The sequence below is a fragment of the Rhamphochromis sp. 'chilingali' genome (assembly GCF_963969265.1).
Source record: "Rhamphochromis sp. 'chilingali' genome assembly, chromosome: 17".
Classification (NCBI taxonomy): Eukaryota; Metazoa; Chordata; class Actinopteri; order Cichliformes; family Cichlidae; genus Rhamphochromis; species Rhamphochromis sp. 'chilingali'.
The window spans coordinates 31148048-31168676 of NC_137944.1; the positions used below are offsets into that span (position 1 = coordinate 31148048).

General features: G+C 38.8%; 2 protein-coding genes across 2 annotated transcripts; both read left to right on the forward strand.

Moving 5' to 3' along the window:
• The first annotated feature begins 6012 nt into the window (after positions 1-6012).
• Positions 6013-12924, forward strand: LOC308384978 (class I histocompatibility antigen, F10 alpha chain-like). The gene is made up of 9 exons (XM_080863686.1): positions 6013-6271; positions 7767-8045; positions 8410-8712; positions 9192-9332; positions 9607-9624; positions 9831-9875; positions 10616-10663; positions 11198-11232; positions 11401-12924. The coding sequence occupies exons 1-8, from the start codon at positions 6085-6087 to the stop codon at positions 11200-11202; spliced, it is 1026 nt and encodes a 341-aa protein (XP_080719812.1). The 5' UTR covers positions 6013-6084; the 3' UTR covers positions 11203-11232; positions 11401-12924.
• Positions 12211-19605, forward strand: LOC308384447 (DLA class I histocompatibility antigen, A9/A9 alpha chain-like; the record flags this gene model as incomplete). Its single annotated transcript, XM_080863014.1, has 6 exons — positions 12211-12238; positions 16232-16498; positions 17273-17551; positions 17893-18195; positions 19259-19363; positions 19595-19605. The coding sequence occupies 6 exons, from the start codon at positions 12211-12213 to the stop codon at positions 19603-19605; spliced, it is 993 nt and encodes a 330-aa protein (XP_080719140.1).
• Positions 19606-20629: the final 1024 nt, after the last annotated feature.

Sequence of the window (20629 nt, forward strand, 5' to 3'; positions counted from 1 at the left end):
TGCTTCTTGCAGCTGCTTTTAAACAATCTGCACACTTCTTCCTCTCTTCCTGATGAGTGTATCATCTGCAAAAGCTGACTTTCCTATATGCCTGAAGGGATTTGATCAAAGATATATTTAGAGGTAAGAAAACACTTAAAGACAAAGCTTACTTTTATATTCAGCAGTACTACAATCCCATTGCTAGATGGCACCATCTGACAAACCAAACCTAGCAGCACATTGTGGAGAAACCTACTCTTAAAAATAAAAGAAGTCCTGCAGCAGAGCTTAATGATAGTCTTTGATGCTCATTCAGGTTTATGTGCAGAATTTGTGGTTTAATCATGAACAGTGGGATTATAGCTTGAAGTGAGTTCATATGAGAGGCAGCAAGTTATGAGAAAGAGTCTGTGAGGGCAGAGGTCAGAGGTCAGATGAGGACAAGAGAAACAGAAATAACAGAAAGTCTTAAAATCCAACATTATATTTAAATTTTTATATGTAAATACATAATATTCAGTCGTAGACCTTCGGTTTAGGCAATAATACTTAAATATTGATCTTTATTTGTTTTTATACATAAAAAATTCAACATTTCTGATTTTAGGAATTGATCGTTTCCTTATTTTATCATTGCAGCAACATTGCAGAAAGAGAAGGACACACAGCTATTCCAGCTGATTTGGCTGGAATAGGTTTCCAGATGAATTTGTGGCGGATGAATAATTGTATCTGGATTACTTGGGGAAGTTATTTGTATATGAGTGTAAACACGAGCATAATTTAAATTACTTTTAAAATGGATTTAGTAAGAATGTGATTAAGTATAAATAACTTCAGAAAATATGTGATAACAGCTGTGAAGCAAATAGACCTACAGTGAGGTAGTGGTTAAAGACGAGGCCCACAGACTACACACCACTAGCTCTTTGTTTCTCAGGTCATTCTGGCCTGATAAGTTTCACTTTCGAGAGAAAACCTTAGTTCCCTTTTTTTGCCTGGTTACTGTTAAGATGCAGCCAGCTTTGAATTCCTATTGGTCAGAGAGGAGCTACTGCGCATGCGGCAGTTTTATTTTGAGTGTGGTGGAATCTAAACAACAAACAGACATTTTTTCCTTCTTTGTTACAGTCAGGTGTATTAACACCACCCACTGCTGCTGACCCACATCTCAAAAATCCAAATCTTTTTTTTTTTTTTTGAAGTGACATCAGAAACAGCAGCATGTGACATCACGTGATGGCGGAGCTTCAGTTCATCCTTTGTCATCTTTTTTTTTTTTTTTTTTTTTTTTAAGGACAGGGGGAAAGAATGAAAGAAAGAGGGGGAGAGAAAGAAAGAAAACCAAAGGGGAGAAGAGACGGTGAGAAGGGGGGGAAGAGAGAGAAAAAAAACAAAAACTCCTGGGTCACCTGTATGGAGAGAAAGAAAAACAAAAAAAACAGGGGAGACAGCAAACAACAAAGAGCAACATAATAATAGAAAAAAAAAAAAAGCACCATCACAATAAACTAGCTAGTCATAGATATCAATAGTTACTAAATAATAAACGATATTGTGCAGCACGCAAGATAGACAGCGCACAGTGTGCTTTGAGGCAGCAGCCAAGAAAGCTGTAGTCCGCATCTGTGAATACCCATGTGTACACCTGTGTGCATACCTGTGTGGATCAGCATGCTTGCATTCCAAAGGTTTCTCCATGTAATGATCTGCTAGAGAGTGTGGGGAGCCACAGCCCTGTCCTCTATGGTATCAAGCAGGTATGGAGGAGATCAAAACTCCAGACATCCAGAGGCCCCCAGAACACAAGAGACCAAGGAAGACCCACAGAGGGGCAGCCGCGCCACTGTCCCAGTAAGAGCTAAGGAGAGTCCCAGATGAGGGCTCATTCAGCAGCCGTGGAGCAGAAGCCAGGGGGAGTTGCAGTGACGCGCCCGTGAGCTCCGCCGGCAGCCAGCTGTGCCTGAGTGACCGAGCCCCAGGCCGAGAGGCCGGGGGCACCCCACCTCCGAAGTGGCCCGAGCGAGCCCCAGGCTCCAGGCCCCAATAAGCGGCCGCCAAGGAGTGAGCCGGTGTGTACCCGGACGCCCACCCCCAGATACAAAGAACCACCAACGCACCGATACCTGAGGGAGTCCGCCACCGGCAGGGGAAGTGGTGGTAGGGGGAGATAGGCCTCCAAACTTTGGAGGGCCTGAGATGTCCCCAGAGAGGTGGCGTCTGATACCCAACCTGACATATAGACACAGACATACAGGCACACACAGACACAAACATCCATTCCCACCCTCATGCTCTCATATGCACTTCACACTCAACCGACGTGGAGACAGACATAAAGGGACGCTATATACACGATCACACTCCCCAAGCGTACTCTACTAACCGGGTCTAGGTACCCTTGCCCCTGGAGGGGGGAACTGCACCCAGACCCAGGTGGTGTTACCCTTTTCCCTGCGGTGGGGAGAGGCAGACTGCCCCGACTCCGCAGCAGCAGGGAGGCCCCAGACCGTGTGGCGGAGTCTAAACAACAAACAGACATTTTTTCCTTCTTTGTTACAGTCAGGTGTATTAACACCACCCACTGAATTCTGCTGCTGACCCACATCTCAAAAATCCAAATCTTATTGAGAGCGAGAGAGAAATAAATATATTGGATATTGTGGCAAATCCTACTCAAAAAACAAATAAAAAATATCAGACGAGGACAAGAGAAACAGAACTAGTAAAAAGTCTTAAAATCCACAAATATACAACTTTGTTTTTATATTCCAAATGTATAATATTATGTCTGTAACCCTTGGATTCAGGCAATAATACTTAAATATTGTGGTTTTATGTGTTTTATACATACATAGTTCTACATTGCTAAAGTTTTTCTGATGTTAATCATTATTAGCTTCATTTCTTTATCATTGCAGCAATGTTGCAAAACCAGGAAGACAAAAAGCCTTGTCGACCTGGCGCTTAAATTAGATAACAGCCTCTTTGTTTGTGTGCCAACGCTTGCAAATCAAACCAGATCCAGCTTCATAAACACAAAAACGAAACCTAACAGAGTCATCACGTGGTTTCTCACAAAGCGGCACAGATGGAGTGCTGTTTGAGTCCAGTGGTGGAGCTCTAACACCGTGAATGATCAGAAGATTTGCTGAAGTTTTCCGCTGGAGCTTCAACTTCAACAAAGAAACACAAACTCATGCTTCAGAAGGGTGTTGTGTTTTTATAACCTCTCAAAATAAAACCAGGAAATGCATCAGAGCTCTGTCTGATTTTAGGCGGATTCCTTTGTTCTGGTGTGAAAACAATGTACTTCTTCCCACTTTAAAGACAGGAGAAATTAAAGAATGACAGAAGTTGTAAGTTTACATATGTTGGCAAATTAAAAGATAAAGAGGCAAATCTCAAATTTAAAAGATGTGATGTTGCTGGAAGCTAAATGAGATCACTGACTTTGTTCATTTGTTCTTTGACATTTCACATTCTCTGAATTCATTTGAAAAACCTGCTCATTTTCTCTACATAGTTAAAGCTCTAGTTCATCATCATCATGTTATAACGCTGAAAACAGCCTCTGTAATCTGGTTAAACTGGTTACTTTGCTGCTTTTCTGAGATTAAATATGAGAATCTCTGAATATTGGGCACCTTTACTCTGACTGCTTTCTCCTCACATTGCAGCATTTAGTGTCTAACCTTACCCAAAGTTATTAAGTGTATACGTTTTTCATCACTACGTGTTTTTCTCTGGTCTGTCTATCCCAATATTTTAGAAATAAAATCTTTTCTTTTTTGCTTTGGTTTTTATATTTGACAGCTTTGTTGACTTTTCAGGAATTTAAATCATATTATAAGCTCATGAAATACAACAGTTACAAGCACATGACACCTGCACCTGAAACCTCTGAGTATGTTCTAGTTAAAGAGTCAGCAGTATCTGATCTTGACCTCTTCTCATGTTTTCAGTGTGCAGGCTTTCATGTCACAAACTCTCAGGTTACACAGAGGTGGTGACCCCTGTGGTTTGCCAAGCTTTAAACTGCTGAACTGTATTTGATGGACCTCAACCACATAACGCAGTATAAAATTTATACTGCCGTATTTATAATATAAATACTGCTTACAAATCAATAATCTCTTAAACTTAATTTATGATAAATATAAATCTTTTACTTCCGTTGGTGCTTCGTGACTTTTATTTAAGCGTGATTTTGACTGCAAGACTTTTACCTGTACAAACGTGTTTTTACTTTGGTATATTGTTGGATGCTAGTTTGTGGAACAATTCTTTTACACTTCTTTCACTTTGACTTGACCCTATAGTCCAAAAATGTGCATTTTAGGTTAACTGGTGATTAAATGAAGCATAGGTGTGGATGTGAGAGTGTATGGTTGCTCTCTCTCTCTCTCTGGGCGAGACCTGTTAGAGTGTACCTTATCTCTTGTCCCAAATCAGGTGAAATAGGTTGCAAGCTAAATTTGTGGGTGGATGAATAATTGTATCTGGATTACTCTGGGAACTCAAGGTTAATTGCATAGTTGTGTAAACATGAGCATAACTACTTTTAAAATGGCATTAGTAAGAATATGATTAAGTACAAATAACTCCAGAAAATATGTGATAACAGCTGTGACACAAATATACATGATTGGTATGTGTCTTTAATCCCTGCGTCACTTTAGGTCTCTAATCAAAATCACAGATTAGGCGCTACTAGCTCTTTGTTTCTGTCATTCTCCACTTTCCAAAATAAATTAGTAAATAAATAAACCTCGGTTCTCTCATTTTGCCTGGTTACTGGTGAGGCGCATCCAGCTTTGAATTCCTATTGGTCAGAGAGGAGTCACTGCGCGTGCGGACTCAGAGGCTGTAGTTTCATTTTGTGGCAAAATTAAAACAATAAACGGTTGTATTAATTTTTTCTTCTTATACTGAGAGAATTGAATTGAAAATGAGGACGTTTATGATGCTGCTTCTTTACTGGACAGCGTCTGTGTCTGCAGGTAAGCTTCATAAAAATGAAACTGTTCTTTAGAGATAGTGTTGCTCTCAGGTGGCTCAGGTGTTACTGTAAACAGACTCTCGGCTTCCACATATTCAAGATTCAAGGTTTATTTTTATTTCGCAGGGTTGTTGTTGTTGTTTATTTTTTACAGAAATACACAGGCTTCAACAAAATGTTGCTTCTCACCAGCATCTACACAATGATCAGTAAAACAAATAAAATACAGCGATAACAATTCTAAAATAAGGATAAATAGCAATGACGCAGCAGCCTGCAGAGACTCTGAGCAAACTCAAGTGTAAATAATCAGATTGATTCAGCCAGCAGCAGTCCTCTCACAGAGAGTATTAAATTAGATCAGATTAAGTGTGTGTTTATGGATTGTAAAGGGAGGGGCCAAAGTACATTTATCAGTCCCACAGTTTGTGCAAAGAAGCCTTCCAGCATCCTGCTGGTTCTGCAGCTGATGCTCCGTCACCTCTTTCCAGATGCTGGAGGGAGAACAGGCCGTGAGAGGGCTGGTTTGGGTCCCTGATGTTTGTAGCTGATTGCAGAAAGCCTACAAACAGCTACAAACATCAAAACTTAAATGAGTGTTGGTTTACAAATTATTTTTGTGGAAATTAAATTTCTAATTGTAGAAGAAGAAAATTTTAAGCTGCTCATAATGTTTTATGGTGTAATGTATAGAAGTGTAATATTAGCAAAAAGGGAAAGAAACAGTTGTAATCTGCACAATACTAAAAAATGAATTCATTGGCAGCCTATGGTCGGGTTAATGCCATAATAAGGACTGTAAATCATTACTGATGCAAAATGAAAATATAATCAAGTCAAAATGACCTACAAACACCAGTTTTTACAAAACGAATTGTAAAAGTTTTTAAAATAAGATGATCAGAAAAGATAAAACATTGATTCATATTTTTTTTTGTATTTATAGAGGGGACACTATAGTTTTTTTATTTTGAAAATATGCTGATTTTTAAAGCCGTGTCTCACAACATTAAACATTTCTTCCAGTGAAGCACTCTCTGAAGTATTTCTACACTGCTTCCTCTCAAGTCCCAAACTTCCCAGAGTTTGTGGTTGTTGGGATGGTTGATGAAGTTCAGATGGTTCAGTTTGACAGCAACACCATGAAAGCTGTGCCCAAACAGGACTGGATGAACAGAACTATAGATGAGCAGTACTGGGAGAGAGAGACTGGGGGCTTTGTAAGTGCCCAGCAGGTGTTCAAAGCCAACATTGAAATTGCAAAGCAGCGCTTCAACCAAACTGGAGGTTTGTTTATATTTTCTTGTTTTTTTACTGATATTTGCTGTTAATGTTTTCAGCATTAATTTTAGTCATAAACAGATTTGCATACATACACTTTAAGAATACTTCATTCAGATTAAAGATTTAAATACAGGATGACTCACGATGAATGTAAAGGGCAGATGGAGGGCAGCTAGTGAATCAGGAAGTGCAGAGGATGAGTAAAGAAGACGTGAGGGCAGCTGTAAGAGGATGAAGAGTGAAAAGGCAGTTTGTCCAGATCATACCTGTGGAGTTATGGGGATGTTTAGGAGAGAGAGCAGTGGACTTTTTAACCAGACTACTTAACGTCTGGGGCATGGGGAAGTGGCAGTATGGCTTCATGCTGAGAAAGAGCATCACAGACGTGATGTTTCTTTCAGTGTTGATGGAGAATTTTAGAGGAGGTCAGAAGGTGTTGCAAAGAAAGCACATGATAAGTTGTCAAAAGGTGAACTGTAGTGCTGCATGAGAAACTCAAGGATGACAGAGAAGTATGTGAGGGTGGTGCAGGACATGTATCTGGACAGTGGTGTGTGTGGTTGGAGTGACAGTTGGGTTCAAGGTGGGCGTGGGATTACATCATGGCTCTGCTCTGAGCCCCCTCATGTTTGTAATGGGGATGGACAGGTTAACGGATGAGGTCAGACTGAAGTCTCCATGGACTTTGATGTTTCCAGAAGGTATTGTGATCTCTAGTGAGAGCAGGGAGCAGGTGGAAGGGGTGGGGTTATACGCTGGTGAGAAGAGAAATGAAAATCAGTAGAAGCAACACAGAGTACATGTGTGTGAATGACAGTGTAACAGTGTTACAGAGAGGATGCAAGAAGCAGAAATAGTGATGATTATTAATTTAAATAACTAGGTCAGCCATCCAAAGTACCAGGCAGAGCACAACAGAAGTGCAGGGTGTGATCTGTGGTACAAGCAAGAGTGAAAGGGAAGGTTTACAAGATGGTATTGAGACCTGCTGCGATGTATGGTGTGGAGATGAAGGCACCGAGTTGGAGGTAACAGAGCTGAGGATGATTTTATTGGGAGTGACCAAGTGGCAAGACTGAGATGGTTTGGATGTTGAATGTGGAGCTGAGAAGAGAAAGACCTTGGAGGAAGTTCATGGATGTAGAGAAGGAGGATCTGCTGTGGCGACCCTTAAAGAGAGTGACCGAAAGAGGAAGAAGAAATGAAGAATTGTGAAGTCAAATGACGTTTTTCTCTCTTTCATTTAACATTTTGAAAACAGTATTTGTACTGAGCTCACATCTTACATAACTTGTCTTTAAGGATATTTATTATTATGTTTATTGAAACCAGTTGTAGCAACTCACTGCTGAACAGGCTTCTCTGTCCTGAAACCCTCCTTCTGTGGAAGCTGTGTTGAATCAGGTCAGGTGTTTTAGTCTCTGTTGACTTGTGTCTCTGTGTTTATATGTTGGATCTCACTCTGGTTCTGTCGTCTTCGTCTCTGTTCTTCTTTCAGGTGTTCACATTGTCCAGCGGATGTACGGCTGCGAATGGGACGATGAGACGAATGAGGTGGACGGATATGAGCAGTTTGGTTATGATGGAGAAGACTTCATAATATTTGACCTGCAGACAGAGACGTGGGTCGCTCCAAAACAACAGGCTGTGGTGACCAAACACAAGTGGGACAGTAACAACGCTTTTATAACCAGTGTGAAGAACTATTACACTCAGATTTGTCCTGAGTGGCTGAAGAAGTATCTGAACTATGGGAGGAGCTCTTTAATGAGAACAGGTATCACATGACCAGACTTAGTGTGATAATTTACCTCATTTTTATTAAGTAATACAACTATTTTATGACCAACACAGTTAAGTTCAGTGTATTTTCTCTCTTCCTCTCTGTCTGCTAATCTCATGTGTTTTTTTTAAACAATAATCAAAATGTAATTTATCCGTTAAATTTCAAAACCATCACTTCATCCTTTTACAATGTGTTTCCCCCTTCCTTCAAATATTTTCCTTATTTCTTTATTTTTATATTACAGAGTCTTTATTTGACTCTGTAATATCCTTCACATGGTACTATATGTACATTAATATGTGTTAGCATGCTGTTAATACAGAAACAGTGACCTGTGTTTCTCTTTACTCTCCAGTTCTTCCCTCAGTGTCTCTCCTCCAGAAGTCTTCCTCCTCTGCCATCAGCTGCCACGCTACAGGTTTCTATCCTGACAGAGCCAAGATGATGTGGAGGAAAGATGGAGAGGAGACTCATGAGGGTGTGGAGATAGGAGAGATCCTCACCAACAATGATGGGACCTTCCAGATGAGTGTTAACCTGGATCTGAGATCTGTTCCAGCTGAAGACTGGAGGAGGTACGACTGTGTGTTTCAGTTCTCTGGTATCAATGAAAACGTCACCACCACACTGGATAAAACAGCCATCAGGACAAATGAAGGTAAGAAAATTATCAGAAATGATGAAGATGTGTTGTTTGTATTGTTTTGTGTTTGAGCTGATGGGTGTCATAAAATATTGACTTTATTTTCAAAATCTAATTTTACTCATTTTATAGCCCAGAATGGACCTCCTGTATGAACTCATGATATATAAACAGTCTAAAACAGAAAAAAACCCACAAACACAAATAATTTTTATATATAATAAACTAATCAATCATGGTTTGCAGTTGTAGCACTGACACTTTAAATGTTTGGATTTAATATAATATTAGTTTAGTATTAGTATAAGTCAAAGAAGTTAAAGACATTAAGGACACAAATTTCAGTTTTGTTTTTCTCTTTATTTTCATTCAACATTTTTTGTTAATCATTGAACAAAAATTTGAGTGTTTTTTTTTTGCAAAACAATATTTAAAATTAATAAATCAGTTGTTTACTGTTCTTCTTCTTTGTTTTTTCCTTTGTTTGTTTTTAGCCTCGACAGAAGTGCCCAACATCACGATCGGCCCCAGCTCCAGCCCCACTGCCGTCCCCATCAGCGTCCCCATAGTCACTGCTGCTCTTGTTCTTGCTGTCGTTGCACTAATCGGATTCATTATTTACAAAAAGAAAACTGGTGAGTGAACCAAAGTGATGATTTCAGTATTTTTAGTGTTTTTCCAGGTTGCACATTAAGACAAGCTTCAGGTCCTGGTACAGCAATGATGTTTAAAGCCCCAGAGTGATGAGACTGTAACAGTATTATCATAGTGATAACCAATAGTAAATAAAGTAAAAGGTAAAGTAACATAGAGAGCTTTGTAATCCAGTTTGAGTTAGTGGTGTAGGGATCAGTGTTCTTGTATTTACAGCTATGATCACTGACATGTGATTCTTTCTTTTATTTACAGCTAAACCTTCTAAACCTTGTAAGTAAAATTTCTCATGTAGACATTTTGAGCTAAAATCTGTTCACATAAAAATCTGTTTCACTGAATGTGAATTAGAGGCTAAAATTAAATGCATGGAAACAAGGCAGATGTTGGAAATTAACAACAGCATCACCACAGAGCAGCTCAGCCGGTTGCTGAAGTTTTTATGTTTTGATTTTGTCTGTCTGGTCTGATTTTTGTAGACATGAAGACTTCACCTGAAGATGATCCTGAAAGGATCCCTTCAGGTGTGTCTGTGCTTGGATTGGAGGATTTGTTTGTATCCTCATAAAAATTGTAATGTAGTGGCTTTATTTTTTTTTACATTTTCTAAATATGAAAGTAGAAGGTTAGATATTCAAACCATGTGTTCATAGTCAGTTATAATAGTTTATAGTTACACAGCACTAAACAGAACAAAGCAATTAAAGCATCAGTACTAAAAACAGGTACCTTGGAAACATAGACGGCCCTGTCTCTGTTCAGTATGTTCAGTAATATTTTACAGTAACAAACTAAATCTGTGAATCACTGCACGTCCTGTTACTTTAATCTGTTTGGCCACAAATGCTCATCCGTCTCTTAGCTTCAACGTTTCCCTGAACTCCTCAGGATCTTCATTTATTCTGTTCTCTGTCATTTTTCACCACCACACATCCTCATTCTTCTTCTTCTTCTTCTTCCTGGATGTTGCCCAATAAACTTTTCTCCATGTTCCCTAACTGAGATTTCTGTAGTGCTCACATAAATATGTTTTATAAGCACTGCAAAATTTTCTGACCTACACAATGAAACAGTGCTCACATATTTTAAAAAGTTAAATATTCAAGTGACAGAAACGGAACCATAAACCCTCCTGCAAATGAGAAAACTTTCTCCTCGTGCCTGCGTTTGTGTTCATGCTGTTTGTATTTAACACTATCATCAACATCAACAGATCATATTATTTTTTAGTTGAACATAATCATTTTGTATTTTTCCTCCTCAGATTCAAAACCTTCTTTAGACATAACCATCAAAACTGAGCTGATGACAAGTAAGTACAGGCTCTCTATGACACACAGTCTTAATCTTTGTGTGGTACTGCACGTTTTTACTCATGGAGTTTTATACTTTGATGCATTTCGAATTATTAAAAACATTTCTGAACTGTTCAGCTGGTCTGACTCACCAGCTGTAGATTCCATCACCATCATATCACACGTTTCTTCTCCTACAGTCGATTGTTTTTGGATTTTAAATGCTCTTATCTAAACAAAACAACATCCTCAGAGGGAGCAACATACATGCTGAACATGGCAACCACTCGCAAAGATCTAGATATAACAAACTAGACATTTTTATGCTCTTTCTTATCTGGGTAAGAATCAGTCGCTTCCACTAAAACCTCATATATGATGAATAACGAGGCCATCTAACAGATTTTTACTGAGGAACAAGTAACTAGTTAAACTGTATCACTAGTGACATGATAGACGAGGAAAGTTTGTGTGGAGATGGTCGTGGCCCAGTGTGTGTGACAGCTCTTCTATCATGATGAGTTTTTGACCTGAATGTTTTTTTTCTTTAGAGTAATTCTGACAAAGAGTGAAATCTGGAACAAAGGTAAGTGATGTCTCTGAACACATCACATGTACCACATACAGTCATCTTTGTGTTGTCCTGAATGCATTTAAAGAAACCCTTAATTTTTCACACTGACTGCATTTGCTGATGCATGAAGAATTTTTCATTCGTTCCTCGTTAATGAAAGCTGAATCTTTCTTTGAACAGGAGACACTTTGATCAGGTGGACTAACTTCACTTGATGAGGATTCTGCATCACTGAACTCCTGAGAAAACATTTCTACTGTAATGGACATTTTTTATTCCAGCCAGGACACAACTGTCCTGACACAACCGCCCTGGGGCACGGGGTGGCTGTAGCTCAGGAGGTAGAGCAGGTCACCTACTGATCGGAAGGTTGGTGGTTCGATCCCAGGCTCTTCCGGTCTGCATGCCAAGTATCCTTGGGCAAGATACTAACCCCAAGTTGCTCTCTGATGCATCCATCGGAGTGTGAATGTGTGTGACTCTAGTTAGAAAAGCACTAAGTACAGATAAAGTGCTTGTGAGAATGGGTGTGATTGGGTGAATGTGGCTTGTTGTATAGAGTGCTTTGAGTACTCTGGGAGAGGAGAAAAGTGCTATATAAGAATCAGTCCATTTACAATTTGTGACTGAAACATACACGAAGGAACCAAATTTTTACTTTTATGTCACAGGAAAAAAAGAGAATTACTATTTTCTGTGAGAAAAAATACTTTTTAGCCAAACTAACTTTATAAAGTGCTTTACAACAGCAAGTCCTGACCAAAGTGCTTAACATTAAGAACAGAATAAAAATGAAAAAATAAAATAATTAATTAATTAATAACAACAACAATTATAATAATATTAACAATAATTAGACCATAACAATAACATAAACACATAAAAATAAAACTACATAAATAAAAACACTGAAAAAAACATTACAAACTATTTAAATTTTTTAAGTATAATTTTATACTGCAGGTCTCTTTTATGCAATAATAAGTAAAGATGGTCCTGAAGAAGAAAAACGACATCTGTAGGAATTATGTGTTTATTTTCCTCAGTGTTGGGTCTGAGTGTGTATTAACATTATTCAGTTTTAATGCTGCTTTGCTACAGCAGTTAGTTCTGCCTGTTTGATTTTAGTTTAATTCTGGATGACTTTTCTGACACAACCTCAAAGGGGATTTGTGTTTTCAGCTGGAATTGAACCATCAACCTTTTACTGACAAGGTCAGAATGCTAACCACTGCACCTTTGCAGGCATCGTGATCTAAGGTCAATAAGTTGAAAATATCAGTTCTGTGATTTGCTGTGCTTTGAACTAACTGCAGATCAGTTCATTTACACTCACTTTACAATCACAGTTTTTTTTATGAGCAACAACATGAGGTGTCTTGAAATACTGAGTTTAAAATTCATAAAAGTTGTCATAAATAATTTGTTTCATCTTTAATAAAAATATGAATACGCTGATGAAAGCTATAAATAAGGTATTGCAAAGAAAAGCTGTACTCTATTATTGCCATTTCTATGTTTTGCTCAAACCCTGGTACATGTGACAGTGATGAACAGTCATGACTTTAATGGTAACTGTATTACATATATACTACACAGAAATGTATGTGTATATTTTATTACTGTTTGTTCTGTTAGATGGTCAATGCAGCTGCCAAAAATCAGGTTTACAGTGTGTGTGTGTGTGTGTGTGTGTGTGTGTGTGTGTGTGTGTGTGTGTGTGTGCGCGCGTGCCTCATGTGGGATTTATTGTAAAGATTGTTTTATGTTGGATGTTTCAGGTCAGCTGTGTTTTGATCTACAGAATCAGGGGAAAGAGTCTTTGTTCTGTTAGACTACTGCACTGTTTCTATACTTGAACATCTAAATAAAAGTTTAACATTGTGGTCGTGCATAATGTCGAGTATTCAGAGTGTGGAGAGGAGAGTATAATAACATGAGTGAACAGAAACTTTGTGAATATGAGTCATGTTCCAACCTGACACCACAAATATTGAATTACTGAGTATGTAAAGGTGGGTGCATCACTACTTTCAGCCAAGGAGATGATGTACTTTATAATTTTAGTTTGTTAAAGATTTCTGTTCCAATTCTGGATGAATTGGGCTTCAGCTCCAGATCCAAGTGACAGCAGGTCAAAATGTTACCTGTCAGTGTCCAGCATCCGTCTGTATTCAGTTTGAATATCACTATAAACTTATATGGATGAGTTTATGTCCTTTATTCACTGTAACATTTAACTTTTGAGAGAGCAGGATGAAGACAGCAGAGAGCAAAAAGAAACAGAGTGGACATGTGGTCAAATTCACCGAACAGCATAAAGTTGTAGCTTCAGTATAAAGCAGTGTGTTATACTGTTATCAATTATGGATCATAAACCTGCCCTTATCATAATAATAATAATAATCTTATCTTAATTGTTCTAAGATGATATTTTTGTTATTTTCTAGTTCCTAGTTGAATGAGGATGATGCAGAGAGAGAGGACAGAGAGGTTGTATAAGAACAGGAAGACTGAGGGAGCAGACAGCGAAGGCAGCTGAAAAACAAAATTAGTTTTTCATGTATTTCATGGAGACTTTGTTTTCCAGTAGCACACGTAAAACATGCCAGTAGACATTCTGAACAGGGGATATTGGTTTGAATAGCAGCATTTTACAGGATTCACTCTAAACATGGCTGAACAGGATGGCTGCCACTACAACAATGTGATGGGCTACAAATCAGTTCTCCACTCATAAAACTGGAGTACATGATGCCCTGTGCTGTGTTTGCATGATAAAGGGAGGGTTCGATGAATTCAGAAATATTAATACGAAACAACTCTATTACCAGTTTGCTTCACGTACTGGTCTGTGGAGTGGCAGCGTGATTTCCCAGTGTCTGTACTGAATAACGACACTTAAAGTACTTGATGATTTGGTGGAAGCCTCTGTGTGGTTAAGAGACTGAAATGCTGTTTCTTATCTTTTCTGCTTTGCCACAAATAGTTATTTAACTTCTTTAACAAGTCTTCGCTTGGGTTGGGTAACTAAAGGCTCCGCCCTAAAACAGGTGGATGAGATTAAAATCACTGATTATTCACTCTGATTCATTTTTAAACATTACAATACGTCATCCAACTAATTAGGCTGCTTTTGAAAGTAACGTTTTAATGTGTATCAAATAGAATTGAGGTTTGAAAATGTGGAAATGGTTGATGACATTTGCAAGTAGCATTTTCTCCTAATATTAACGACAAGGTGTTAAAATGCTCAGCCCCCAATCATAATGCGTGGCGTTGTGATTGGGGGCTGAGCTCCTTTAAAAGTCTGAACCTACAACTCCCCCAGTCTACTACATGAAGTCTTGCCCCCATAATTTTGATTTAGGGGCTTGTTGGACCAACTTCTCCTCTTATTTACTTATTTTGCTCTTTATGTGAAATAACAGTGGCATTAACCTACTACTGTAATTATGTTAGTCTTCATAAACTTTACACACTCAAAGCAAAAATAACCACACTAAGCTGTGTTGTGAAAGAGAAAATTAAACTGCAAATAGAATAAAGAAACAGATTTTGCTAATGAAATTTTATCTGGAAATTAACCGCCGCAGAATGAATGCACAGTTTTTTGGGGGTAATTGTGCCGGGATGAGAAAAGTGTGGGCTTCTCTGCTCAGGCTGCTGCCTCCGTGACCTGAACCCAGATAAGTGGAAGAAGCTGGATGCCATGTTTGAACTTCAGCAGGACGTTTCAACCGTGTCTACACAACTGAATGCATCAGATTGCTGCTTTGTGATTGGCTGATTAGAAATTTGTGTTAATGAGCTGTTTAACAGGTGTACCTAATAAAGTGTCCGGTCAGTGTATATGTATAACCTGTTTTCCTTTTGAACCACTGAGGGAAGCACTTCACCACAGTTTTAGTTCTTGTAGTGTCAATAAAACACTGTGTTTGTCCTCTGGTGACATTTTATTTGGGAATGTTTTCACTCTAAAGGGAGCCGAACAACACAGAGACAATAGAAACAATAGAAACTTTAAACTACAAAAAGTCTGAGCAGCATGACTCATAAACTAAACATACTTCTGTGTGGAAGCAAAGGCAGAAGCACCCGGCCTCTCTCCCCGCCTCCTTATTTCATCACATTTTGCAGACTTTACTTTCAGTTCTGCGGATAACATCAGTGGTTTATTTTAACCCAGATATTAGTGACGTTGGCACTGAGGATGGTTTTCATTGGCTGATGATGCAGCTTTGACCTCAGCTGTGGGTCTCCATGCAGACCCACATAGATAATAAGATATTAGCTGTTAGATTATCGAGAGGTCACCATGAAACTGTTTATTTTTCTGCTTCTCCTGGAAATACACGGCACTGTGGGACGTGAGTTAGAAATTTGTATCACTTACAGTAAAGTTTTTTAAACTTTGTTTTGCTAAGAAGGACATATTTAAGATTATTTTTAAAAAGGCTATTAATAGGTGTGTTTGCCCACGTTTAAATAAAAGCCATTAATATCTCTGCTAGTTCTGGGGAAATGCTTCAGGAAGCTTGATTAGCATCACTTTCAAGTCACAAACACCAAAAAGGTTTGTGAGTTTTAATCACATCAACGTATCAGTGACACCAAAGGACTTCCTGATTCCTGCGCAGTTCAGGGTGTGTCGGCAACATCACTAACAGTGTAACATGATCCATTACTCATCATCTGTTATTAATCACATCAATTTAGACTCTCAAAATAAAGTTGAACAAAAATACAATCTGATATTTTCTAATTTTACAACATTTGAAAAGAGCCAATAATGAGTTGTTGATTATTTGATTCATAATTACATCGGTGTTAGTCTCAAACATAGTAAAATAAACCTTTGTGTTGGACTGTGCCATAGTTTTGTTTTGTTTATAAAAACTGCCCTTAACTCAGCACTGTTAGAATGATAATAGGATGATTAGATGAAATATGAACTGCATGCGCTGTTTCTGTTGAGTCTAAAACCTGAAACAGTCATTGTTTCTTACAGTGACTCGCTCTCTGAGATATTTCTACACTTCTTCCTCTGGAGTCTCAAACTTTCCAGAGTTTGTAGCTGTTGGTTTGGTTGATGATGTTCAGATGATTCACTATGACAGCAACACAGAGAAAGCAGAGTTTAAGCAGCAGTGGATGGAGAAAGCTGCAGAAGATGATCCAGAGTATTTGTCCCGCCAGACTAACAGGCTCATGAACACCCAGCAGGTCTTTAAAGGCAACATCGACACTTTGAAGCAGCGATTCAACCAAACTGGAGGTTTGTTTCTGTTTCACTTTTTTACTCTTAAAATGAAGCTTTTTATTAACCTGACTGCTGACACTGAATTAAATCTCTCCAGGTTTTAAAGACCTTTGTTGTTACAGACTAGACTTGTAGTCAAGACCGCCTAAACCAAGACCAAGACAATACCAAGACCAGAGGGTATCGAGACCAAGACAAAGACGAGACGAGACTGAGACAAAAAAGTCTTTACACTGTCACGTCTCTCACCCTCTCTTGTTTTTCACATAATAATATTATCCTATTTCCTCGCATGTGATTGGCCACAATATGGAGGGATTGGAGCATAGCTGAGCCACTGTGTGAGAGCTGAGCAGCGAAAGGAAATTAAGTGAGGAGCCGGCTCTCGCTCAATGGGAGTCGACTCTTCTGATTCACTACAAAGCACTCTCTAAGCACGGCTCTTAGGGCTGATGCTTTTGTGCACGACACATTATCGAACGTTGGTTTGTGTGTCATGGGTCCACAATCACTATGTCGATCTGAGACAGCAAGACAGAGACAGCAAGACCAAGATAAGACCAAAGTCCGTCGAGACCACTACAAGACCAAGACCACGTAAAAGTGGTCTCGAGGCATCCACCTCTATTACAGACACAAGCTAGCTTGTTAGCGCCCTTAATGGAAGCTTAACCAGCCAAATTTAAAAAGCTGATTATGTGTATTTATGTAGTTTTTATTGAAGCTCTTCAACTTAACTCCCTCATCTGTGGGCAAATATCAACTACTTCCTGCCCCTCTTGGTTTCAGGTGTTCACATTAACCAGCTGATATACGGCTGTGAATGGGACGATGAAACGGCTGAAGTTAACGGATATCATCAGTATGGCTACGATGGAGAAGATTTCCTATCATTTGACCTGAGGACAGAGACATGGATCGCTCCAGTAATGCAGGCTGTAATCACCAAACACAAGTGGGACAGTGAGAGATCTCTTTCAGGTGATCTGAGGAACTATCACTCCAAGCTTTGTCCTGAGTGGCTGAAGAAGTACGTGAACTATGGGAGGAGCTCTCTGATGAGGACAGGTAAAATCACATGACCTGATTTATTGTAATACTTTTAATTAACAGGCCACATCCTGATCTTCTCATACATTTATTACCACTTTATCACATTTACACTTTTCATTTTTCCTCATTTCTGTTTATTTGACTTGTCTAATCACCATCGCTGCAGCTTTTTACAGCACTCCCTTCACTCAGTTGTGTACTTCTTGTAATTCTCCTATTTTCTTAATTATTCTTTAAATGGCATTTATGTTAATTTGTGTGTCTAAAACATTCAAAATACATCAAATGGAAATGGTAAACTCAGTATGAACTGTGATTTTAGATTTATTTTTTTTTTTATTTTTTAAATTCCCTAGAGCTTCCATCAGTCTCTCTCCTCCAGAAGTCTTCCTCCTCTCCAGTCACCTGCCACGCTACAGGTTTCTATCCTAACAGAGCCGAGATGGTTTGGAGGAAAGATGGAGAGGAGTTTCACGAGGGCATTCACAAAGGAGAGATCCTCACCAACAATGATGGGACCTTCCAGATGAGTGTTGATCTGGATCTTTCATCAGTCATACATGAGGACTGGAGGAGGTACGACTGTGTGTTTCAGCTCTCTGGTGTGAACAAGGACATCGTCACCAAACTGGGTAAAGCAGCGATCAGGACCAATGAGGGTAAGATTGGAAAAAGAAGTGAGTAAAACTTTTATAAATACACCTTTGTTTGATCTTATCTGGATTTTCCATTTGGCCCCATGTGAAAGGAGGAAAGTGGAAGAAGCCCTTTTCACACATGCTTAGAAAAAAAAAACAGCTGATAGAGATTAGGGAGCAACAGGACTAATCATTCAGTACTTGATCTTAATAATGGAGGATGTGGGAGTGAAAAAAAACAACAAAAAAACTTTCATTTTTGGGCTTTAGTACAAAGTTAAACTGCTGATTCAAAACTTTCAACAAAAATCTAAAACAGGCAACAAACTGGTAAATCTAAAATACACTCAGAGAAATCACACGAGGGAAAACAAACAGACACTAAAACAAAGACGAAGGGAGGGAAGAGTGTTTATAAACACATGAGGTAATCAGAGAGTGGGAAACAGGAGGGTGACGAGGCAATGCTGACGTAAAACTAAACGGATGAAACACTGAGTGAACTTAGCGCAGGGACAGAAACAGAGACCCTTCAAGGACCAATAACACTCTGTGACTACAACACTAACAAGAACTAAAACACAAACAGGTCTGAAGGATCCACTAATGCAGCACAGGTGAAAATAAAGATCAGACAATAAACAGAGCAAAGGGAGCCCTCGGCAATCACACAAGAGCAAATAAAGAAAAAATAAACACAGCATCAGGCCCGAGGATCACACACAGCTCAGATTACACTGATCTTCGTCTTTCATCATCATCACTGGGAGGTAAAAACTACAAACTTTAATTTTAATGTGGTTTTAGTGACCCTGATTTTTTTTTCTGGTTTTATGTGATCTGTTTATAACATGGAAGAAGCGAACCTGCTGTGATACTGTGTTCATTCACCTGTTGTTGATGACTGGCTCAGTGTAACTGCTAAACATCAAACTGTGATACAGTTTGGTTATTCACTAATCTACATTAAAACATTGTGTAGTTTAGTTCCTGTGGTGTTTTATAGATAAAGGTCTGGTGTGGTCTTAATGAACGTTGGTCCAACAGTGAGATGAACTACAGAATGTAAATGTGTTGGTTTCAGGTTCTTCAGTCTTCCCTGCTGGTGTTGTTGTCCGGATTATGGGCATCCTGCTCCTCCTGACTGTCTGCTTCTCTGCAGTCTTTATCTGGAGGAGAAAATATAAAGGTGAGAAATATGAAACACATTTACCTCCAACATGTTTCCAACATTTTGATGTTTATGCTCTTATAATTTGATATGTTTCATGTCTGTTACTTCCCATGTGATAAAGTTCATAATGTGTAAATATTTGATATTCAATCAAATGTTTCATACAAGTGGTGCAAACAGTGCCTTTATTCTTATGTGCTTTTGTATGATTTGAATAAATAACTGTGTTACTGTCTGTGTTTTCAGAGCTGTACTGACAGTAAGTATTTAATTTATTATATATATATATGTATATATTTTATTAGATTTTCTTAAAAATAATTTTATTTGGTTTTTATATTTCAGATTTAAATGCTTATTTAAAATGTTTGAGACTTAAGATGTTTAAAAGATTTCTCTGTGTGTGACTCAGTGCAGCTTTAGAAAGAAATTTATCGCTCAACCATCTCAGCTTTGCATGAAGTCAGCCTCTCCCAGCTGAATGACTCAAAGGTACATCCAGGACGAGATGCCAGTCTATCTGAGAAAGAGAGAGACAACCACACAAACTCACACATGCAGGGAAAACTTAGAATTAAAATGATAAATCAATTTCTGGTAATTTAATTATTTTAGAATAAACATTTAACTTAACCTACAAAAGGGTCTTTCTGTGTGGAGCTTGCATGTTCTCCCCGTGTTTGCGTGGGTTCTCCCCGGGTACTCCGGCTTCCTCCCTCAGTCCAAAGACATGCAGGTAGTGGGGATAGGTTAATTGGAAACACTAAATTGCCCATAGACCTGAATGTGAGTGCGATTGGTTGTCTCTGTCTGTGTGTTAGCCCTGCAACAGACTGGTGACCTCTCCAGGGTGTACCCTGCTTCCCGCCTTAAAACAGCTGGGATAGGCTCCAGCGCCCCCAACGACTCTGAAAATGATCAGCGGAAACGAATGGATGGATGCATTTAACCTGACATGCATCTTTTTATACTGTGGATGGAAACCTACACCGTTACAGTGAGAACCTGCAGGAAATATGATCAGGAAGCTTCCTGCTGCATCCAAAATGGAGAAACTGAAAATAATACAAGATGTTATTTGGTTTTAATTTACAATGCAAGTCAGATTCAGTTTACATAAAGTGTTTGCACTGAAAACCTTTAGTTTTGGTGAGAGAGATCACTGCAGGAGCTCTCAGACAAAGCTGAGCACACACACACACACACACACACACACACACACACACACACACACACACACACACACACACACACACACACACACGTGCTTTTAAGAAATTA